The 24,049-nt window shown below is 39.4% G+C and overlaps 8 protein-coding genes across 8 annotated transcripts; 4 read left to right on the top strand and 4 right to left on the bottom strand.

The window, feature by feature from the left end:
- Positions 1 to 4: 4 nt before the first annotated feature.
- Positions 5 to 272, bottom strand: CLUP02_13426 (uncharacterized protein; the record flags this gene model as incomplete). Its single annotated transcript, XM_049292365.1, has 2 exons — positions 5 to 40; positions 93 to 272. The coding sequence occupies 2 exons, from the start codon at positions 270 to 272 to the stop codon at positions 5 to 7; spliced, it is 216 nt and encodes a 71-aa protein (XP_049149511.1).
- Positions 273 to 1,328: 1,056 nt separating this feature from the next.
- On the top strand, positions 1,329 to 3,680 carry CLUP02_13425 (protein kinase; the record flags this gene model as incomplete). The annotated part of the gene is made up of 5 exons (XM_049292364.1): positions 1,329 to 1,448; positions 1,513 to 2,304; positions 2,415 to 3,185; positions 3,241 to 3,429; positions 3,513 to 3,680. The coding sequence occupies 5 exons, from the start codon at positions 1,329 to 1,331 to the stop codon at positions 3,678 to 3,680; spliced, it is 2,040 nt and encodes a 679-aa protein (XP_049149510.1).
- A 3,997-nt stretch (positions 3,681 to 7,677) lies between these two features.
- Positions 7,678 to 7,917, top strand: CLUP02_13424 (uncharacterized protein; the record flags this gene model as incomplete). The annotated part of the gene is made up of 1 exon (XM_049292363.1): positions 7,678 to 7,917. The coding sequence occupies one exon, from the start codon at positions 7,678 to 7,680 to the stop codon at positions 7,915 to 7,917; it is 240 nt and encodes a 79-aa protein (XP_049149509.1).
- Positions 7,918 to 11,102: 3,185 nt separating this feature from the next.
- On the bottom strand, positions 11,103 to 12,278 carry CLUP02_13423 (uncharacterized protein; the record flags this gene model as incomplete). Its single annotated transcript, XM_049292362.1, has 9 exons — positions 11,103 to 11,189; positions 11,256 to 11,303; positions 11,369 to 11,529; positions 11,594 to 11,671; positions 11,700 to 11,798; positions 11,850 to 11,917; positions 12,000 to 12,029; positions 12,077 to 12,185; positions 12,245 to 12,278. 9 exons carry the CDS (start codon positions 12,276 to 12,278, stop codon positions 11,103 to 11,105), a joined length of 714 nt encoding a protein of 237 aa, XP_049149508.1.
- Positions 12,279 to 12,348: 70 nt separating this feature from the next.
- On the top strand, positions 12,349 to 13,896 carry CLUP02_13422 (uncharacterized protein; the record flags this gene model as incomplete). The annotated part of the gene is made up of 6 exons (XM_049292361.1): positions 12,349 to 12,462; positions 12,513 to 12,530; positions 12,599 to 12,681; positions 12,763 to 12,969; positions 13,045 to 13,642; positions 13,711 to 13,896. The coding sequence occupies 6 exons, from the start codon at positions 12,349 to 12,351 to the stop codon at positions 13,894 to 13,896; spliced, it is 1,206 nt and encodes a 401-aa protein (XP_049149507.1).
- Positions 13,897 to 14,451: 555 nt separating this feature from the next.
- CLUP02_13421 (uncharacterized protein) lies at positions 14,452 to 16,241 on the bottom strand (the record flags this gene model as incomplete). Its single annotated transcript, XM_049292360.1, has 3 exons — positions 14,452 to 14,694; positions 14,753 to 15,736; positions 15,828 to 16,241. 3 exons carry the CDS (start codon positions 16,239 to 16,241, stop codon positions 14,452 to 14,454), a joined length of 1,641 nt encoding a protein of 546 aa, XP_049149506.1.
- Positions 16,242 to 16,938: 697 nt separating this feature from the next.
- CLUP02_13420 (uncharacterized protein) lies at positions 16,939 to 17,573 on the bottom strand (the record flags this gene model as incomplete). Its single annotated transcript, XM_049292359.1, has 2 exons — positions 16,939 to 17,330; positions 17,426 to 17,573. 2 exons carry the CDS (start codon positions 17,571 to 17,573, stop codon positions 16,939 to 16,941), a joined length of 540 nt encoding a protein of 179 aa, XP_049149505.1.
- Positions 17,574 to 18,190: 617 nt separating this feature from the next.
- Positions 18,191 to 18,769, top strand: CLUP02_13419 (flavoprotein oxygenase; the record flags this gene model as incomplete). Its single annotated transcript, XM_049292358.1, has 1 exon — positions 18,191 to 18,769. One exon carries the CDS (start codon positions 18,191 to 18,193, stop codon positions 18,767 to 18,769), a length of 579 nt encoding a protein of 192 aa, XP_049149504.1.
- Positions 18,770 to 24,049: the final 5,280 nt, after the last annotated feature.

Genomic DNA, 24,049 nt, shown 5'->3' with positions numbered 1-24,049 from the left:
ATTCCTACATGCGACTTGTCCGGAGTCTTTGAATTTCATCCTGTTTTTGCATTAGCGATCTTCCATGTTCCTTAACTTTAGGGCGCACGTACTGGCGAGAGATCACGCGGAGCCCGGATCACGTAAGAGTTTTTTCTTGACTCAAACTCGAACTGGTGGGAATTGAATTCTTCTTTAAGATAACGGGAGAGTCTCTCCGGGGCGATGGAGGATCCAGATATCCTCTGGCATCCTTGCTGCTTATTCCGACGTACATTGAAGCTGCTATCCATTGTGTGCTGCTGTTGTTTTCTCTTATGTCTTTTTTTTCTCTTCCCCAGAATGTCGGTAACGGATGGTGAGAGCCGAAGAGGAAGATGGCCGGGTCTGATTCTCGGTGGAATGCGCCTACACTTAAGGGCCGAGGAGGGCTTGCAGCGTTTTAGTCCTACCAGGGTATGATTGGTTGACCTCAAGCAGATCACTCATAACATGCTGCAAGACTGCATCAATATCTGCAGGTTTATGGTGCGGTTGCCTGATCAAAGCCAATCACCTGCTCCCTTCGTGTGGTTGCATGTTAAGCTGCATTCCAGAACGCTTCTGTCGAATGGATTCGTTGACCACTTTCTGCTCACACCATCAACATGAATTGGAATTCCCGCACAGCAAGCTAGCCCAAGTGTCAGCTGTAGGCTCAGGGTTCCTCGTCGTCGCATCCACTTCGGCCTATGGGGATGCCTTCGCGCACCCATCTACTGCAGCGATGGGGGTGAATCCACTTCCACGCCAACATAGCTCTGCTCCGTTCTGAAGAAGCGGTTCTTAACACATCGCGACTTCCAAGGGTGCACCAAAATATCGTTCCCTTGCTCCTTTCTACGGCTTCTTCTCTTATTCAATTGGTATGCCATGAGTTCCGGGTTATGGGTACAGTACACGCGCATCTGCGCACTTGCGCAGCCTTCTTTTTCCCCGAGTCTCCAGGCCCCTCTGACACCGACTTTCTCTTTCCCTTGCAGGTACAGACTTACAGCCTGCATGTAAACCCCGTCAGTCCACAGCCTGCCGCTGCCCTGGTCAGAGCCCGTCCATTCTGCATCGTAATCGCTGCTTACACCACTTGGAGGCCATAAAGCTGATGATCGACCATTCCTCTCTGGGGCATTACTTCGTGAGGCTGGCTGTGCAGCATAGTTGCCAGACTCGCCCATTAAAACTCCCTTCTCTTCCACTAGGATGAGACATCGTTTCCGGTTCGACAAACACGATCTTGCTGCTCGAGGCTTCCTAGCTTGATACTTGCACATTTCATCTTTGGTGCTACTAATGAAGCGTACCACTCCACAATGCCTCCGGAATACCATCCGAACATACCCAGCGGCCCCAGCCCCAATCGCCACCCTCGCACATTGAGCGAAGATCTGTCTTACCTCCATCTAGGTGGCAGCATTCCGAAAGTTGTTATTGTCAGTTGCAAATTGGGCCCTCTTCTGCCATTCAAGCTGCACGATTTCCTAACACGAACCACAGGGCGATGAGCACAACCCTGCGCTTGACGCTATTCATGGGAACCAGGGCCTCGATAACGTTCCAAAAGAACGCCCAGCAGCACCTAGCGAACAGACCAGTGTCGGGAACCGAAACCCACCAATCCGCTCGACAGACCAGGCCCAAAGTCCCCCCAGCGCTTACACTGGAGTACCACTAGATGAGCTTCTTCGGAGCCATTATCAGCCCCATCCTCACCCTGAAGTAACGGAAGGATACCTCCCGACTGGCCTTTTGGAGGAACTTGTTGGTCCTGAAGCGGTGAAACAAGAACTTACAGAGGCTTTGGACGATGACTCCGATATAAACCGCATAGCTCAAAGGGTATGCGAGAGCTCTCCGGGGAGTAGGTGTTATCGACAGGTCTTTGCGATTCTTTGCCTGATTGAGAGGGTAAGGTCTATCCGGGAGTTTCTAGACCCTGTAACCGGAGTTTGTGATTCAGATCTGCCTCTTCAAAAAGTCGAATTAGGCCAAAGAAACAAGGTTGACTTGCGAAAAAGAAAAGACCTCGACAAACCCTTGGGATGTTTCCAAGGTTGGAGACATAATTCACTGAGGTCTTTCGATGACTGGCAATGGACGCTAAGGGTTCCATTTCTCAAGGGCATTCAAGGAAGCGAGGCCCAATATCGAAAGTTTGATGATCGAGTCATACTCCCCTTGACATACCAATCTGACCCCAATGACGATGGAGCAACTGGTGGATTCAGTGAAGTATTTAAGGTCAAGTTGCATCCCCGCCATCACGACTTCAGTCAAAACGGGGCAGATGTAAGTACCCACTTTTTATGATAATAGTCAAGTTTCTTTAAGAGCAGAGTCGGGACTAGAGGTGGAATCATGCCAGGTTTGCTGATCAATGGCTAACGCGAATCTCCTAGTGCTTTTTTGCTCTGAAGAGACTTCGATCCACAGATACGGCGGCCTTCCAGCGAGAACTTCAGATGTTGCGGAAATTTGAAAGCGAAAACGCCCATGAACACTTGATTTCACTGCTCACAACCTGGAGTCAGAAGGGTTTCTTTTACTTTCTTTTCCCCTGGGCCGAGTGTGATTTGGTCAAGTACTGGGAAATTCATAGTGAACCAGACATGGGCGAAGACCTCGTCCGTTGGGTTGCGAGGCAGACTGCTGGCATGGCTGCCGGCCTTGCCAGGATCCATGAGTACCCAGGAAAGGTCGATGGCAACACTGAGAATGCTGTGAAGTACGGTCGCCATGGAGATATAAAGCCAGATAATATTCTCTGGTTTCGAAGTTCGATGGGTGATCCGGGAAGGCTCGTGATATCGGACTTCGGACTGGGCGTTTTTAACAGCAAGAGAAGTCGATCTAATATTCCCAACAACTCTGGCATAGGGCGAACGCCTACTTACCGGCCCCCGGAATGCGATATTGAGGGTGCTATGATCTCACGATCTTGGGACATTTGGACTCTGGGATGCGTCTATGTCGAGTTCGTTACGTGGCTGTTGGGTGGATGGGAGCTGTCGGAAGATTTTGCCGAATACCGAATGACGAGATCATCGATATGGGGCCAGGAGTTCAAGTCCGATATTTACTTCGACATTGTACAAGTTGTGCGTATTGCATCCGATGACGACACCTCCTTGAGAAGTATGGGTGCCATGGTAAAACCAAATGTGACCCGAGTATGTATCGTTCCACAGCCGTCACCAGACAGAAGCCCGGACTGATGAATCGTAGTGGTTTGACGGGCTTCATAATCATCGAGATTGTACTCAGTACACCCATGATCTTCTAAAGTTCGTTCAGAACAGAATGTTGATCGTCGAGTCAGCGGTCAGGAAACGAGCAACTTGCAAGGAAGTATTTGAAGAACTGCGACGTATTCAAAGGCGATGTGTGGAAAGCAAAGCTTACTGTGTCGAGCCTGTGCCTTGGCCTCTACCACCATCCAGTGAAGAGTCACCTGCTGTCAAAATCAGGCTCAACGAAAATGCGCTGAATACCATTAGAAAAAGCCATCCGAGGCTTCGCACTCATCAAGGCCGCACAGAAGAGCCGCCAAGGGCGAGGGTGGGACATGGGGATCAACTTCTACAACCTCCAATAGAGAGAGTATATTGAGCGACTACGAAAACCATCGACCTGAAGATAGGTCTGAGATCTTGGAACAAGGTTAACCACACGGGTACAAACACATGTCCTGCTCAAAATATACCTGGAAAAGTTTCCTTTGTCACTATCGGATTAGAAGTCCAATTCGACCGCGGCATATAGCCGACTGCGCAGGGGCCAATTAGGGGCCCTATTTACGATTATCGTAGCCAGCCTAACCTACGGTTAGAACCTCCTTTTTATACCTACGCAGATATTTATATAGTTTAATTAATCTCTTCGTTAACTACGGTTCGAACTAACTACCCTATAATAAGGATACTAATACTAATTAATAATTAAATTCTACTATCGTAGATTAGTAAAGTATCTCGCTACGTAAAAAAGACGACCTCTTAATACTATATAAAATAGGAGATTCGTACTAATTAACTTTACGAAAATAAATAAAAAAGGAGGCGATTCTCGAATACCGTATAGAATTAAGTAATCGTAGCCCTTTATTACTTACGAGAGGTCGACGTTTAATACGTTAAACTATATTAATTAACGGAACTGCTTAAGTAACTAGCCTTTTATTATCGCCCCGAGTAGCTTTTTTACTAAACGACTTTTCTATAGCCGGCCTGCGATTAAAAATTAATTAATTAAATTAGTAAAAGTACGGTATAAAAGAGCACCGCGCGATTAAAAAAGGGGATCTCTAAACGTAAATATTCTTACTTAGTAATAAAAATAACTTTATAAGAGTTATTAAACTAAGAGATTTACGGTATATAGGAAAGTCTATTACTACGAGGATCTTACGGGTACGACCTTAAGCCCGCGATCTAAATAATCTCCTCGTAGCTCCCTTAACTACCCCCCGGGTATTACTTAAGAATATAATATAAGGGACGGTTTAACGAGGGAGGAGGGGATTTAGAGGTCCTAATAATATCGAGCTAAGAGTATTACGGATCTCGGAGATTAACTTAAAAAGAAGGCGGCTACCCTAAAGTAGTCCTACGACCTCCTACTAGAGTTATTATTAACCTAAGAAAAGGCTAAAAAGACGAGGATCTAAGGGGAAAAGAAAAAAATCCTCTAGAGGGCTACTTAAAGGCTTCTTTTTATACTAGCTCCCGGCGCGAGATTACTAATTTCAAAAAATTAACTAAGTAATAAAAGGGATCGCTAGTAAGCGATAATTACCTAACCGTAATTAAGCTACGAAAAAAACTACTTAAAAAATATAAAATAGGGTACCGAGAGGCTATAAAAAACAAGATTTTTAAGGTATTTAACCCCACCGCGTATAAGTAATAAGTAGGTATTTTCGGTAAGTCCTTAAAATATACGATTTTATAAAAAGGAGGGCTTAACTTTATTAATTATACTTAATAGCCTATATAGTTCTTAATAGCCTATATAGCTCTTCTACGAGCCGCCCGGCGTCTATTTTTAACTATTCTTATAAAATACTACCCTAAAAAAGGTAGGTCGAGGAAGGAAGCTATTTAAAGATTATAAAAAGCACGAGACTTAGGAGGCTAGAAGTATATAGGATAGCGGAAATCGGTAACTAATAAAGATCCCGAGACTAATTACTATATCTTCTTATAATAATATAAACGTCTGCCACTATTATTATAAAAAAGAACTACTAAAACTTACTTTTTATACTAAATAAAAAGGAGGATCTTAGTAAGTACGATAGCTAGCGATCTAAAAGGGTAGTAGTAATTATTAAAAATAGTAAAAACGAGAGTAGTAACGAGATAATAAGAAGAAGTGGGAATCTCTTAAACCCTAATAAATTCGTTAGGTAGCGAAAGTATAGATTTACTATAACTAGCGCGCGGATTAAATATATCCCTATTAAAATTAAACACGCTAGCGACTATTAATACGGGCATAAGCTAGAGCACGGCCCTTAGTAAGTTAGGGTAAAAAAGAAGAGGACGAAACCCGATCCTAAATAGAATCCTAATCCCTTATAAGTAGGTAAATATTAACCCGGACTAGTAGGGGACGTAGATATATAAAATTATAAATTAGCCTAACGGTAAGTAAATTAACGCGGTATTAATCTATTTAACTAAAGTTTACGAGAAAAAGGGGCTATAGGGGCAACCCCTATTTTACGAAATCGCAAACGACCTTAGCTACTAGCTAGATAAATAGTTCGCGAGCGTAAGCCTAAGAATTATAAAAGCTATTAATAGATTCCTCTACGGACGAGGGGTATTACTAGCGTAATTATAATTATAAGAGCTATACGAAATACTAGTAGCGATAATTATAAAAGAGGAATTTGTGCTATAGAACTAGGTATAGGTCGATAGAGCGTATAATCGCTTTAACGAATTTAAAAAAAGGGTAAACGACCTAGATTTCCTCCCTATAATTACTAACGGAAATCTATTATTATAAAAGGATATACTGGGGCAAAATATAGTACTAGAAGTACGATAATTAATAATTCTACTTATTTTAATCTACGACTCGTTACTATTACTAATACGAAATTCGGCGCTAATTGGCTAATAAAAAAAGAGGTAGACGACCCAAAGTTATTAATAATACGTAGCGACGCAGGGATCGTATATAGAAACCGAAAATCTAGTAATAAATACGAGGTAATTTACAGACCTTAAAAAGATCTTCCTAAAAGAGAAATTATACTCTAGGGAGAAGTATAAGGTCTTATAAAAAACCCTAACGATATTTTACGATTATTACGAAAAAGTCGGAATTAGGGAACACTAGTACTATTTAGTAATTAATATCGTACTCGTAAGTAAAGCCTCTAATTACTATTACGAAGCGGTACGTAATCTCGATCGAAACGACTTTCTTAGTATAATTAACGCAATCCGAAGCCGCTTCGAGACCTATAATAAGAACCTAGAGCTCCTATTTAAGCTACGAGCGATTTTTTTTATATTTATAACTAGGATAATAGAGGGTAAATCGCGAGTAAAGATCTTCGAAGAGCTTATTAATCGAATTAATAAGCTAGCGAAAACCTAGCTAAATAAGGGGATAAATAAGCGGAAAGTCGGATATCTCTATACCGTAATCTAGCGTATACTAAAAGTAAAAATCACCCTATACTAAGTACCCGAAAACTATAAGACGCTCTACTTAAGGCTAAGATCTAGCTTTAATATTAAAGTAAAAATGCCGCGCTAAACCTACTTCTAGGTATACGACGGCCCTTATTAGTAATATTAAGTCGATCGAACGTATAATAAAAAAGAAAAAGAGGCTAGATACGGCAATTATTAGTAAGGAGGCCTAGATTTATTGAATAAGTAGAGATTTAACTCACGGGCAGGGTAATAAAAAAAGTAATACTATATTTATAAAAAGGATAGATATTAGTTAAGTAACTACTCTAAAGAAGAGCGTACCAAATCGTATAAATAGTATAGAAAGTCGAGGGTAGTAAATAGTAAAACTAGCCCTCGTCGGTTTAACTAATTCTTTATTATATATAAGGGCAGATCCGGGGGTATAGAACCTAGCGATAGTAACTAAAATAGCGGCCTAAAGTATATACCCCCTATAAGAGATTCGGAAAATAAGGAAGATCTTACCCCCTATACTAACGAATTAGATTACGACGAAATCGACGATGTTAACTACTCTTTTTTTGCCCCGTTAGCCTCTAAAAGATATATAAAACTAAACGAATAGAGGGTAGCGGAAGCTCTTAATAAACAGGCTTTTATTTATAAATAGTAAAGGAAGGTCCCTTAGATAACGGATATAAAAGCGGCTAAAAGGGCGAATCTAATAGGGCCGAAGCCTATTCTCTTAACGATTAAAGAGAAAACGCTCTCTCTATTGATATTTAAAAAAAAGGAACATAGTACTAACTATATCTAGGGGTAGCTAGAGGGGTCCTTTTTATACTATTTAGATCCCTCGAATACTAAGCTCGTATAAGTATTCTACGCGAGCAAAAGGTATAGCCTAGATAATTTCTATAGGATTATCCTAAATACTAGGGTATCGTAATAATTAACTAGAGGAAAAGGGTAATTCTAAGCGCTATAGAAAATCGCGCTAGTAATGCTTAATACGTCGACGGCGGGTATTACGAGGATTAGTTTTAGCTTAGGTAAGGAAATCGTCGCCCTAGGTATAATAAAAGTAAAGACGTACTTTAGAACAATAACTTTCTACATTTTACTTATTAATACCCCATTTTTCCTATATTTAAAAGATATAAATCGACTAGGTATTATATTTAATAATACGAGGAATAGAATCTCTAGCGGTAAGTACTTTAAGATAGTCGAACGACGATAGGGGTATACGTTTATAAAGCTTACTAACGATACGAAGTTAATTAATTACCTAACGGAAAATAAGCTTAGAAGACCATACTAAAGATTCGGGTACCTATCGGTTACGAGGCTATATAACTTCTTAAAGTAATTAGGTAATAATAATATTAAAATAGGGGCGCTAGAGTAGTTAACGAAAGTATGTTACTAATGCTAAATAAATACGCAAAGCCCACGCAGATTTAAGTTTAAATTACGTAATAAGCTTAACTTTAACTAGGAAATCGTCGTCGATATCTTCTACTTAAATAGTCGGCTAGTACTATATATAATCGACGTAGCTATATCCTTTTAAGTAGGGCAATTCTTCCGGGATCTATAAGTAAAAACAGTATAAGTAGCCCTATAAAAAAGCTAGATTAATATATACTAAGGACCGCTAGACGGTATTAGAACCGATACTAGTACTAGCTTTAAGTTAGTAGAATTTAGGAACAATGCGACGGCCTATAGTATATAGCTAAAAGTCGTACTTATTAAAGCGCACTATAGTATTAAAAAAGTAGAGAGGGCATACTAGTAGTTAAAAAGGGCGTTTAAAATTATTAAAAAGGAAAATCCGGATTCTACCGATAACGAATACCTCTAGATAGTACTTAAATACTATAACGATATTATAGGGCCTAACGGACTTATACTAACGCTATTAGTATTTAGAGCATATTTAAGAACGACCTTAGCCTCGCTACTATCGCTAGGTATAAGCTAACGAGCCTAAGTAGTTAAAAAAGTAATATAAGTACTGCGCGAGGTAAGTATAAAAAAGTAAGTTAACGAGGTAATTACTACGCGCAATAGGCCCGATATAGGGGATAATCTAAATATATTACTAAATTTGGATATACGAATATAGCGCGAAATTACCTAATAATAGGCTAGGCTATATAAGTTAATTTCCGTCGACGAGCGCTCTTATATAGTCGTAAGAGATCGTAACTAGCTACTCAAAGTATTAATTACGGTAGTTAGACCGTATTATATAAATCCTAACGAGGTAATTTCTAACCTATAAGAAAAAGAAGAGCTAGAGGAAACTATATAACCCGCGGTAAAGGCATAGGAAATTATCCTTAATAAAATCGTCGTAGTAGTACTAATAAACGACGAAAAAGAGGAAATTACTAAAAGGGCACTAATACTACTAGCAAGACGTCGCAAAAGATTACGACGGTAAGCCCTAACGCGGCAATTTATTATTAATAACGAGGTAATTAATACTTTTTATATAGTAAAAAAGAAAGCCGATTTCGAGCTAGCGGTTAAACTACGTAAAAAAGGTATAATTATAACTATTAAAAAACCGTATAAGGGATCGGATCTTATTAAAGCAAATACTCTTCGTAATCGAGGGGTCTATCGATTTATCCTATATAACCTAGAAAAATATATAAACCTCCGCATATTTAAATTATAAATAGTTCGTAAGATTAAAAGGAAAGGAATACCCTAGCCGTATGAGAAGTTTAAATACGTAATTTAGGAGTACGGCGACGTTAAAAAGGCGACGCTACTTATATAATCGCTTATTATATAGCGATATAGCTAACGATTAATAATAGTATTAATAGCATCGCTACGGAAGAAAGGATACGAGATTTAGAGCCGTGATATTACCTAGGCCTATACTTAATTAGCTATAGGGCTCATAAGGAAAATCCTAGCCTATCTACCGAAGGAAATAGCTAGTAAGTACTTAGAAAGCACGATTATTAAAGTGCTTAAGTTACTATATAAGCTCGTAGAATCGGGTACTTATTAGTAGGCTACTTATTACGATTTTTATATTAATTAATTATTAATAGTTACCTCTACGTACGACCCGTGCTTATTAGTTACGGAGTACGAAAGTAACTAATTTAGGATCGTTAGAATATAAACCGACGATATATTAGGCCTATCCGATATTAACTTTATAAAAAAGGAGGATAAGGAGCTTTAAAAAGCGGGCTTCGTAGCGAAGCTAAAAAAGGTCCTTATAATAAACACCCCCTTAGTATTTAATAGCGGGATTCTTATAATTAAAGGGGAAACCGTCGTTTTCTAATAAAAGGGGTAGGGCGAGAAAATTAACCTCGTCGATCCGAACGTAACCGATATTAAGAAGTAGTATAAGGCTAAGCTTATACGAGGGGTATATATTACGAGTATTTATTAGCCCGAGGTAAATTTTAACTATACTAGGGTAGCGCAGGCTATAGATCTAACTAAACGAGACGTCGAGGTACTTAATAAGCGGCTTAAGTAATAGTAAACGAATCTCGATCGAGGTCTCGTTTATTACCTAATCGACCTTATGACTAATAAGCTCTACGTCTTCGTTAATAGGTTATTTACGAATAATAACGACCTTACTTCGTAATTAGGGTATATTATTATCCTAGCTAACGAGAGTATAAGCGAGAGCGAATTTACTATATATAGTAATATAATCTATTACTTATTAACTAAAAGTAAGCGGGTAATAAGAAGTATATTAGTATTAGAGGTATACGGTATAGTTAACGGCATTAACCTCTCCTATACAATTTTAACGACGCTAAGGAAGATTACTAATTAAATTAGCCTTTTACCTATTCTAACGGTTATTTATACCGATTCTTACTCGCTATACGAATACCTCGTTAAATTAAGAACGACGAAGGAAAAGAGGCTTATAATCGATATTATAGCCCTTAAGTAATTATATAAAAGGCGCGAGATACTTAAGATTTATTAAATTAATAATAAAAATAACCTCGCAAACGCTTTTATAAAAGTAGCACTAAATAAGGGATTAAAGTAATTTATAAATAATAGAAAAGTTACCGTACGAATAGAGGGATAGGTTATATAAAAAAAATAGAGAAAAGGGGGAAAAGGAGACGACTTAGTAAACGGGCCCGAGGTCGAATTATACCTCTAACCGTAGCGGTTAAATCGATAAAAAAAAGAGAAAGTTAGTATCGGATTAGAAGTCTAATTTGACCGTAGTATATAGCCGACTATATAGGGGCTAATTAGGGGCCCTATTTATAATTATTATAGCTAGCCTAACCTATAGTTAGAACCTCCTTTTTATACCTACGCAGATATTTATATAGTTTAATTAATCTCTTCGTTAACTACGGTTCGAACTAACTACCCTGTAATAGGGATACTAACAGTCACTTATCCCCTTCTCGTCTCGCGTGAAACCTGCCTAATGCTTGCATAGTGGCCAGGTCCAGAAGAAGACCTGAAGAGATTCCGCTCTTCCTTCAAGTGCCAAAAAATCAGCCATGTTGAAACTCGAATGCATCAATAGTTCTGCTCGTCGCTTACTGGTGTGAGGGACCGCGGCAGGTCAAGGTTCCATTTCCCTCGCGAGAACTGGGTGATTCGATTTTAGCACACAAAAAGCACAAAGAAGGAGAGCACAGTTTGAATTGTCTTACTCGAACTCCAATATCATCTCCCGAAGCGTTCGGGAACAACTGTCTGAGCTTCTGATGGAGCATTGTCTCATCGCAATATCGACCACTAACAAATTCCTTCGTCATGATTGCTTGGTGAACAACTCCAAAAGGTTGAGTTGATCGCCGGAACGCATGACGGGCTGCATACTGACAGTTTTGTATGGCCTACCTGTCGGAGTCCTCTTCCGGGGCAGGGTTCATAACGAATCAGATTATGCCTCGTGTTGGCCACACGGCGGGGAACCACGCTCGTCAGGCTACCCGAATGAGGCGAGCGAGACTCTAGGCAAAGGCAGTGTTAGGCACAGACGCGTTACATCTTGCCATCGACATGCCGACAAGTATCGGTTTGGAGGGCGACGTGAATCGATCATTGGAGACATCTTGAAGTCGTCGACATCATCGCATACTGCTGTCAGCCCGCAGCGAAGCCTACCTCTTCATTTGCAGTACTTCCAACCAGGCGGAGCATCTATCTTGGCACGCCAGGGTAGCATTGCTTCTTGCGTTATACTGATTAGCTGCTTTCTATCATGAGAAGATTAGTAACGGAGCTTTTGACCTGCAGGAAGGGTGGATACTTCGGAATCTCGACCCCTCCTTTGCATACCGAAGAGCGCCTTGGGCGGAGTTCGGGCTCCTTTGGAGTGGTTGGGCTGCCTCGAGATGCCTCGTTTCACTCTTCACAGAGGCTCGTTTTTGTTGAAGCTTTCGTTCCAGGAATACGGAGAAATTCGGATGTTGGCAAAGGGTTGAGGCAGTTCTCCAATGTCATTAGGGCTGTTGACACCAGTGACTGCCGGATTGAAGTACCGTGTTGTTGCCAGTCTCAAGAAAGAATGCAGCTATTTCCACCCTCAGGATGATCCAACGCTTGTCCATCATTCATTGAATGAAACGGAAATAAACCACATGTATAACCTACCACCACAAATATCACCTACCTGATTAATTGAAACATGGACTGGCTCCTCGATGGGTCATTGCTGAGTAATAGTGAGACCGATCTCGCCAACGTCTTTGAATATGAGCCAAGATCTGTCAAAGTTGTCCAATTAGACGACGAAGATGGGGTAAGGTAAGTCATTGATCAATACTTAACAAAAAGCTCACATTATTGCAGGAGCCCAAACAGTGGAAGGTGAATGATGAAGGTTGGAAGGAATGGTTTCATGAGGTTTGTGGCCGTGTGTTGGCCTCAACCCATAGCTGGTTGCTCTCAGACTAATAAAAGTCGGTGAAAAGAACCACAGAGACCTTGACCAGAGCTACAAGCCCAAGATCACTGTCGTGTAAGCTTTTTGTCAATGAGTATAGTTGTACTGGGGTTTGAAGAGACTGGCATTGCGAAAGGCTGATATTATCTGTTGCAGATTTGCAAGACGAGCCAAGACTAGCCCGTCAGCTTACCAACCCAAAACCATCCGCTCTCTTTCTTTTTCACGCGAGACCTTCAGATATATCTGTAGCAAGCTGATGATTCATAGTGGCATCTCTCGGACCATCAGCCGTGGAGATGTGGCAAGCTTTTGTTCGGGAGATGTGGCTATGGGTGAGCTTGAAGAGCCAGCTATCGGTGGGTTCACACCAAAGTCTACTAGTCTGAGTAGACAACAGACCGTCATATTCTAAGCCTTCGAAGTTTATCACAGCAGGACCTCCATGGCATGGGATGGCGACTTAGCTCTTTCGGTAACACACCTATCAAAGACAGGTTCGACGAACGCTATCGTCTTCGGCACCACTGCTGAAATAGAGGATGAGATTATTGACAGACTCTACTGCTCATCCAGCGCCTTGTCACACCCATTCCTACTTCCGGGAATCTTCACTGAGCTAGAGAGAGAGAGACAGCTAAAGCGGCTCGTTGAGGATACTCAAGGCGAGCTGGAAAAGGCTACATACTACTTGGGTTCCGATGAGGGAAGCGAAAGTGACCAGGCTGCTACCCAGCCAATCATCGACCTTTGGCTTAACACCACGGAGCTCCGAAATGGCCTGTTCAACTGGAAGACACAGGTGGAAGAGATGCTACTTCATATCGAAGGAATGGCCGAGAGTTACTCAACATCAAACGTCATGGATGGACGTTCGGCATTTGCTTGTGCCGATACCAAAGCAGATCTAAAGCGGAAGCAAGCAAAAGTGAATTCTATGATCAGAAACCGATTGAGGTCGATAATAAACGAGTATGAGGACACTATAAGAGACTGTACTATGAGATTAGACGGAATGTCGATGGCGACTCAGCTCGTGAGTTTATTTATACTCAGCTTAATCATACACACTCTCATCATAATATCCCACTAACTCGTGTACAGTCTCATGCAAGGACCAACATGCAAATTGCCCTGGAATCCAAACGAGATGGGAAGCGAATGCAGAATATTTCCATTTTCTCCATGGTGTTTCTACCCAGCATGTTTGTTGCAGTAAGTCAGATCCTTGCCACTGCTTGTCTGGTATCTTTCTTGGTACGTCTTATTGTACGGAAATTGGAAGTCTGATCATCGCGGCAAAGTATTCTAACGTGATAACTCTCAAATCAGACAATTTTCTCTACGGACTTCTTCAATTGGTTTCCCAAAGAAAAGGAAGCTATGATTTCGCCATACATCTGGGTTCTAATCTCATTTTGTATCTGTCTGAGTGTTCTAGTACTTGGTGGATACTATCTTATGTCTACTCGTCTGATGTGTCTTCGCGTCGCTCACTCGAAGTCACGGCAGTGGTTGTCAATGGTGTGATATGGATGACTGTACCTATATGAGTTGCAAGTTGTCAAAGTTCAAAAGTTCTGACTGAAATTTCTCACGTTCGAGCCCTAGTTGCAGACAAGGCGTGGAATGAGAAGCGTCCGTCAGCAGACCTGACGGAAGTAGATAAAGTACTAACTTGCTACAGTCACTACAATGGAACATATGACCGTCTCCAAATGCAATCAAACCCAAAATGTCTGCAGTTGCCTCATCTCAAAGGCGTCTGGACACCTGTGTATACTTCACCGAGTCGGCTTAGTCTCAGATCATTCGACATTCTACTGAACGATCCAGACGTCAGGACTAAACGATTGAACCCTTCTCTGCCTGCGCGATGGGCATGTCAAGGGAGACAGACTGCGCACTCTCAAACGTGACGTTGGTAATTGCGTCATACGCTCGCAGTTGCGTGCGCGCCTCTTGCGCACCAGTTCTCACCAAAGTTGCAATCGTCTCGGATCGAGCCAGAAAGCGAACTTTGAAAGGCAGTGGACGGTTGACCTGAGACACAGTGTACGCATCTGGGTCCAAAACGACTTCGTTGCCCTAGTTTAAAAGTCATTAGCTCCTGATGAAGACAAAACTCAGCTTGGCACTAGCCCACCTTTTCGTCTACACCCGGACGGATCTCGAAAGCCCAGAGAAGAGAGACAATGGTGAAGTACAAGCTTTGTTGGGCCAATGCTTCACCGCTGCAGACTCGACGTCCCCATCCAAAGGTATTGTGTCCACGTTTGTTAGGATATGCTGGCCCATCAAAACTTTCCATAAAACGTTCCGGCCAGAATCGATGCGGTTGGGGGAATTCCCGCGGGTTTCGGTGCATGGCGTAGAGATTTCCGATGATCGATGTTCCCCTCGGAAAGAAGAATCCGTTGTAGATTTCATCTTCGGTGGGTGCATGGGGAGGCCCGCCAAGAGCAAATGCAGGCCGCCATCTGAGTGTTTCGTTGATGACTGCCGCCAAATACGGGAGACTGTCTTCGTCGGACCAGTCGGGATAACGATCGCGGCCGACGATGCGATCGATTTCCTCGTGCGCCTTGCTTTGAACGTCTTGATTCAAACACATGGCCAGAACAAAAGTCAGCATGGTGCTAGTGGTAGTGTCAACCCCGGCGCCGATGAAGTTGCCTGTGAGGTTGGAAATTTCGACTTTACTGAGGCCATGTTCCTCCTTCTCTTTCAGTAGTCTCTTGGCGAAGTTGTCTTGTACCGCGTTGGATCCCTCGTCGGAAAGTGCGTAAAAGTACTTGTTCGACGTTTGGGCTAGCTTCCTGAGTTGGTTTGGCAGCGGATTCAGCCATGCCGGCATATCAGCAAGAGCAGGTATGGCCTCGGTGTATGTCTTTCCTGGGAAACCGAGGTTGGCGCTACCGACATATGCTTGAGCTACCTTCAAGACTGTGTCTGATTCAGTCCCGATGCGTCTGCCCCAGGCAATAATGGATACAATCGATACGGTAAAGCGTAAGGCACTGTCAACGAATCGATCGGGTTTCGTCAGACAGTCTTCAATCAATATCTTCGCTTCATTGGCTTGGGAAGTACGATATGTCTGGACCACCTGGGCGTTGGCAGCAGAGTGCTACGGAGCACGATTTGTTCATGTCAGCAGCTAGAATTACGAGCGGAAGGAAGGCTTTGTTAGAACCACTCTGAACAGGGATGCGACTTACAGTCAAGCGACGGTGTACACGCCACTGCTCACCATATGCAAGTCCCGCTTGATTGAACTTGTTGAGGCCAAAGATCTTTCCGGTAAGTGTCTTTACAGGTCTAGATGAGAAGACGTTTGCCCGCTTGTCGCAGAGGTCAGACATAGACCAAGCATCGTTACAAATGACGACCGGGGTGTGTCCATCCCAGATTGTAATGATGGGAGATTGATACTTCAGCGACCATTCTTCAAACTTCTTCCACTGTCTGCTGCTTGGGATGTGGAAGATGTTGCCAAAAAGCGGTAGCGGGAACGGCCCAGGTGCCATTCGTTGTCTGAGCCGCAAGATACGGATGTAGTCTACGAGTACGTAAAATACACCGAAGGTCAGAGTGACCACGACGAAAATGGCTGGTAAGGCGACAATAAACATGGTGTCTACCAGGTTTGTGACAATCGCATAGGAAAGAGTGAGTAGAGTAGATGGTGATGAGATATCTAGGGGCCTTGTAGCGGCGAGCTTCGATTTTCCAAGTTCACTTCAATGTATGATACGAGTTACAATGAGTATCAAGTCATCGTCACGCTAGAATCAGACGTGAGGTGGGAACATCATATAAATGCGAAGACGTATCCAAAGGTATCATTTCGTTATCGTTAGATAGCCCAGTCCCAATGGCTTGCTGCGTCTTGTCAATCTTGACACTATCCCAGGCCCAGCTTGGCAGCTTCGAACACATGACGACACCCCCGGGGTGTGATGGGAGCTCGGTAAATGCATAGACAATGAGGGGTCCGGAAAACAGTCCCGGCGTCATACTGCGCGCCGGCCGAAATGTTACGACCACCCCGCCCAACCCCTCTTCACCGGGATTTTGAGGTGGAACATGACGGCCAACACTGTGAAAAAAGGAAGGATCTCAGTGTGAGATGTAGGCATATTAAGTCACTCGCAAGTCAACAGGTCTGTGTAGAATGTGGCAAACCAGGAACGTATGGTTGTACCATGGTAGTGATAGTTTCAATTACCAAGGTTCTTGTGTGATCAGAGCCTGCGGGGTTTACTAAGTACAACAATCCAGATTCCTGGAATGTGTATACAGCATCACAAATGCGGTCCCCTAAGTCTGTTATTTTTTCTGGGAGTATTTCTTCGGCACAGGAAGAGTTGCGTAGTTCGACATCGCATCCAAGTGCTCCTTCGGCGAGATTGGCTTCCCCTCTTGTACGTATGTTCCCAACAGCTTGAAGTAATTGATGTAGTATGCCGGAGTGTATGTGTTGAAAAACTTGGCCTCCTCGTCAGTCGGGTTGCTGAACGTATGCGGTGCCCGAACAGGGACCGTGACATAGTCGCCTTCTTTCGCGTCGATGGTGTCCTCGGTGCCATCAGGCTTTGGGATGTGGTATCGAATGGTGCCTTTGGTCGTCAAAAATGTCTCGTCATGCATCTCGTGCCAATGGGCTGGAGGTCCTTTCAAGCTGGGAGGGAGAGTGAACTCGGCGGCCCCGATACGATTGTCTGCAAGCACAGATACGGTTAGCTCTCACTTCATGAAACCAAATTTAAACCCTTATTGCGAGTATAACTGCGGATATCATTCAGTGGTAGCTCACCTGTGCGGGATCCATCTTCCAAGACGCGGCAAGTGATGAGTCCTAGCTTGATGACGTCCCCGGCTTTGGCAGGGACGAAGTTGACTGGAATTCCGTCCGTTGGAATATCGCGCCCGGGACCGAGCTCGACATCATCATCTACATCCATGGTGAAAGAGCTTGGAAGAAGTGTCGGGATTGAGAAAAGGTTGTATAATATTTGTGTGCCTCAACAGTTAGTTTTCTTACACGTTTGGCCGCACGTTGAAAGTTCAGCAGAAGAATTGGAGATGTCGTGACGTTATATGCATTCTTTCGCATCACCAAGGTAACTCCATTTCATTTCAGATGCCCAAAGCTTGCACATAACGCACGAATCTCAAATGCGTGGTCTGGTTTGCTTGACAACGGGGGAAAACCCGAGCTCCGTGTTTGCGGATGCAAAGTTCAATCTCATCGGCCGTGTTTTCCACTTGCCTGGCTCATGTCCGCTCTGGCCCGGCTCGGTGGACATGGGCCCGACGCTACCCCCCTCACACCCTTACCCGGGCAGCAACTCTGGTTGTTGAGAATTGTGTGTCAAAGCATTCTAATTGCCGTACGTTGCGAGGGTTTTCTTTTCTGAACGTAAATACAGACATGATAGTCTGTAGAGCCACTGATTGATACTCTCAGCTCTTTTGATGTAAGCTACTTGACCTCGCCGTCCAGGAAATCGATTTCTCATCTAAATTCAAACATATCTCAACCAAAAAAGCATACGGTATCTTCTCGAGTTCCATCATCATGTACTTTGAGCCTGGCAGTCAGTCGGGAGGAATACCTCACAACCTTCCCCATGATCCGTTCAAGGCATGCGTTGTTCCTCGGCCAATTGGCTGGATATCGACCATCTCAGCAACGGATCCGAAGACGCACAACCTGGCACCCTATTCTCAGTTCAATAACCTCACATTCGATCCACCCTATGTTATGTTCTCGGCCAATCAAAAACCGGACCAGCAAAGAAAGGATACGGTTCTCAACGCGGAGCTGACCGGCAAGTTCTGCTGGAACCTAGCTACTTGGCCCTTGCGTGAAGCTGTAAACATCTCGGCTGAGCAGGTTGACTACGGAGTGGACGAGTTCGACCGCGCAGGTTTGCAAAAGGAATACAGTCGCGCGCTGCCAGGACATCCTGTGCCCATGGTCAAGGACAGTCCGGTCAAGTTTGAATGTGTATATCATACCACTCTCAGGCTACCCGCAAACCCTCCCATGGTGTCGGATTGGAAGTCCAATTCGACCGCGGCATACAGCCGACTGCGCAGGGGCCAATTAGGGGCCCTATTTATAATTATCGTAGCTAGCCTAACCTACGGTTAGAACCTCCTTTTTATACCTACTACGCAGATATTTATATAATTTAATTAATCTCTTCGTTAACTACGGTTCGAACTAACTACTTTATAATAGGGATACTAATACTAATTAGTAATTAAATTCTATTATTATAAATTAATAAGGTATCTCGCTACGTAAAAGAGACGACCTCTTAATACTATACGGGATAAGAGATTCGTATTAATTAACCTTATAGAAATAGATAAAAAAAGAGGTAATTCTTAAATACTATACGGAATTAAATAATTATAGCCCTTTATTACTTACGAGAGGTCGACGTTTATTATATTAAACTATATTAATTAATAAAACCGCTTAAGTAACTAGCTTTTTATTATTACTTTAAATAGCTTTTTTACTAAACGACTTTTTTATAACCGGCCTATAATTAAAAATTAACTAGTTAAATTAGTAAAAAGAAATACTTACGTAACGACTACTTACCTAATTAATTAGTATAATAAACGAGCTTAATAATATAGTATAAAAAAGTACTGCGCGATTAAAAAAAGAGATTTCTAAATATAAATATTTTTATTTAGTAATAAAGGTAACCCTATAGGAGTTATTAAGCTAAGAGATTTATAGTATATAGAAAAGTTTATTATTATAAGGATTTTATAAATACGACCTTAAGCCCGCGATTTAAATAACCTCCTTATAGCTCCTTTAACTACCCCCTAGGTATTATTTAAGAATATAATATAAGGGACGGTTTAATAAAAAAAGAGGGGATTTAGAGGTCTTAATAGTATCGAGTTAAGAGTATTACGGATCTTAGAAATTAACTTAAAAAGAAAGTAGCTACTTTAAAATAGTCCTATAACCTCTTACTAAAGTTATTATTAGCTTAAAAAAAGGCTAAAAAGACGAGGATTTAAAAAGAAAAAAAAAGAATTTTCTAAAGGGCCGCTAAAGGGCTTTTTTTTATATTAGCTCCTAGCGCAAGATTATTAATTTTAAAAAATTAACTAAATAATAAAAGGGATCGCTAATAAGTAATAATTACTTAACTATAATTAAGCTACGAAAAAGACTACTTGAAAAATATAAAATAGGGTACCGAGAGGCTATAAAGAATAAGATTTTTAAAATATTTAACCTTATTATATATAAGTAATAAGTAAGTATTTTTAGTAAGTTTTTAAAATTTATAATTTTATAAAAAGGAGGGCTTAATTTCGTTAATTATACTTAACGGCCTATACAGTTCTTAATAGCCTATATAGCTTTTTTATAAGCCGCTTAGCGTCTATTTTTAACTATTCTTATAAAATACTACCTAAGGGGAGGTAAGTTAAAAAAAAAGCTATTTAGAAATTATAAAGAGTATAAAGCGTAAGAGGTTAGAAATATATAAAATAGCGGAAATTAATAACTAATAAAGATCCCGAGACTAATTACTATATCTTCTTATAATAATATAAACGTCTACTACTATTATTATAAAAAGGAACTACTAAAACCTACTTTTTTATATTAAATAAAAAAGAAGATCTTAGTAAATACGATAGCTAGCGATTTAAAAAGATAGTAGTAATTATTAAACATAATAAAAACGAGAGTAATAGCGAGATAGCGAGAGGAAGCGGGAATTTCTTAAACCTTAATAAATTCGTTAAGTAATAAAAGTACGGATTTATTATAACTAGCGCGCAGATTAGATATATCCCCGTTAAGATTAAATATATTAGTAATTATTAATATAGGCATAAGCTAGAGCACGACCCTTAGCGAGTTAGGGTAAAAAAGAAAAGGACGAAACCCGATCTTAAATAGAATTCCAATCCTTTATAAGTAAGTAAATATTAACCCGGACTATTAAGGGACGTAGATATATAAAATTGCGGATTAGCCTAATAATAAGTAAATTAACGTAATATTAATCTATTTAACTAAGGTTTATAAAAAAAAGGGGCTATAGGGGTAACCCCTATTTTATAAAATCGTAAATAACTTTAGTTATTAACTAAACGAATAGTTTACGAGCGTAAGCTTAGGAATTATAAAAGTAGTTAATAAATTCCTTTATAGGCGAGGGGTATTACTAGCGTAATTATAATTATAAGAGCTATATAAAATATTAATAATAATAATTATAAAAAAGGAATTCGTATTATAAAACTAAGTATAAGTTAATAGAGCGTATAATTATTTTAATAAATTCAAAAAAAGGGTAAACGACCTAGATTTCCTCTTTATAATTACTAACGGAAATCTATTATTATAAAAGGATATACCGGGGTAAAATATAGTACTAGAAGTACGATAATTAATAATTCTACCTATTTCGATCTATAACTCGTTACTACTACTAATACGAAATTCGGTACTAATTAGCTAATAAAAAAGGAAGTAAACGACCCGAAGTTATTAATAGTACGTAGCGACGTAAGGATCGTATATAAATACTAAAAATCTAATAATAAATATAAAGTAATTTATAAACCTTAAAAAGATCTTTTTAAAAAAGAAATTATATTCTAGGGGGAAGTATAAGGTCTTATAAGAAACCTTAATAATATTTTATAATTATTATAAAAAAGTTAGAATTAGGGAATATTAGTACTATTCGGTAATTAATATCGTACTCGTAGGCAAAGCCTCTAATTATTATTACGAAGCGGTACGTAATCTTAATTAAAACGACTTTTTTAGTATAATTAACGTAATCCGAAGCTACTTTAAGACCTATAATAAGAACCTAGAGCTCTTATCTAAACTACGAGCAATTCTTTATATATTTATAACTAAGATAATAGAAGGTAAATTATAAGTAGAGATTTTTAAAAAGCTTATTAATTAAATTAATAAACTAGCGAAAACCTAGCTAAATAAGGGGATAAATAAATAAAAAGTTAGATACTTTCATACCGTAGTTTAGCGTATACTAAAAGTAAAAATAACCCTATACTAAGTACCTAAAAACTACGAGATACTCTATTTAAGGCTAAGATTTAGTTTTAATATTAAAATAAGAATACTATACTAAACTTATTTCTAAGTATACGACGGCCCTTATTAATAGTATTAGGTTAATTAAACGTATAATAAGAAAAAAAAAGAGGCTAAATATAGCAATCGCTAATAAGGAGGCCTAAATTCGTTAAATAAGTAGAGATTTAACTTATAAGTAGGGTAATAAAAAAGGTAATACTACATTTATAAAAAAGATAAATATTAGTTAAGTAACTATTTTAAAAAAGAGCGTATTAAATTATATAAATAGTATAAAAAGTCGAGGGTAGTAAACGGTAAAACTAGCCCTCGTCGGTTTAACTAATTCTTTATTATATATAAAAGTAAGTCCGGGGGTACGGAACTTAGTAACGGTAGTTAAAGTAGCGGCCTAAAGTATATACCCCCTATAAAAGATTTAGAAAATAAAGAAGATCTTACCCCCTATACTAACGAATTAAATTATAATAAAATCGATAATATTAACTACTCTTTTTTCGCCCCGTTAGCCTCTAGAGGATATACGAGGCTAAACGAATAGAGAGTAGTAGAAGCTCTTAATAAGTAGGCTTTTATTTATAAATAGTAAGGGAAGGTCCTTTAAATAACGGATATAAAGGCGGCCGAAAGGGCGAATTTAATAAGGCTAAAGCTTATTTTCTTAATAATTAAAAAAAAGATACTATTTCTTTTAATATTTAAAAAAAAAGAATATAGTACTAAGTAAATCTAGGGTAAGCTAAAAGGGTCCTTTTTGTATTACTTAGATCCCTTAAATACTAAGCTTATATAAGTATTTTATATAAATAAAAAGTACGGCTTAAATAATTTTTATATGATTATTTTAAATACTAAGGTATTATAATAATTAACTAGGGGAAAAGGGTAATTTTAAATACTATAAAAGATCGTATTAATAATATTTAATATATTAATAGCGGGTATTATAAAGATTAGTTTCGGCCTAAGTAAGGAAATCGTCGCCCTAGGTATGATAAAAATAGAGACGTATTTCGGAACGATAACTTTTTATATTTTGCTCGTTAATACCCTATTCTTTTTATATTTAAAAAATATAGATTAACTAAGTATTATATTTAATAATATAAGGAATAGAATCTCTAGTAATAAGTACTTTAAAATAGTTAAATAACGATAGGGGTATATGTTTATAAAGCTTATTAATAATACGAAGTCGATTAATTACCTAACGGAAAGTGAGCTTAGAAAACTATACTAAAGATTCGGGCACTCGTTAGTTACGAGGCTATATAACCTCTTAAAGTAATTAAGTAATAATAATATTAAAATAGGGGCGCTAGAGTAGTTAATAAAAGTATGCTATTAATATTAAATAAATACGCAGAGCCTACGTAAATTTAAGTTTAAATTACGTAATAAGTTCAACTTTAACTAGGAAATCGTTATTAATATTTTCTACTTAAATAGTCGGCTAGTATTATATATAATTAACGTAGCTATATCCTTTTAAGTAGGGTAATTCCTCCGGGATTTATAAATAAAAATAGTATAGGTAGCCCTATAAAAAAGCTAGATTGATATATACTAGGGACCGCTAAACGGTATTAGAACCGACGCTAATACTAGCTTTAAGTTAATAGAATTTAGGGATAATACGACGGCTTACGGTATATAACTAAAAATCGTACCTATTAAAGCGTACTATAGTATTAAAAAGGTAAAAAGGGTATATTAGTAATTAAAAAGGGCGTTTAGAATTATTAAAAAGGAAAATCCGGATTTTACTAATAACGAATGCCTTTAAATAGTACTTAAATGCTATAACGATACTATAGGGCCTAACGGATTTATATTAACGTTATTAGTATTTAGAGTATATTTAAGAACGACCTTAGCCTCGCTACTATTACTAAGTATAAGCTAACGAGCCTAAGTAATTGAAAAAATAATATAAGTACTGCGCAAGGTAAATATAAAAAAGTAAGTTAACGAGGTAATTATTACGCGCAATAGGCTTAATATAAGGGGTAATCTAAATATATTACTAAATTCGGATATATAAGTATAGCGCGAAATTACTTAATAATAAGCTAGGCTATATAAATTAATTTCCGTTAATGAGCGCTCTTATATAGTTACGAGAGATTATAACTAGCTACTTAAAGTATTAATTATAATAATTAGACCGTACTATATAGATCCTAACGAAGTAATTTCTAACTTATAAAAAAAAAAAGAGCTAGGGGAAACTATATAACCCGTAATAAAGGTATAGGAAATTATCCTCGACGAAATCATTATAATAATATTAATAGACGACGA

Source organism: Colletotrichum lupini, chromosome 7, assembly GCF_023278565.1.
Source record: "Colletotrichum lupini chromosome 7, complete sequence".
Lineage (NCBI taxonomy): Eukaryota > Fungi > Ascomycota > Sordariomycetes > Glomerellales > Glomerellaceae > Colletotrichum > Colletotrichum lupini.
This window is presented reverse-complemented; position numbering and strand designations above follow the sequence as displayed.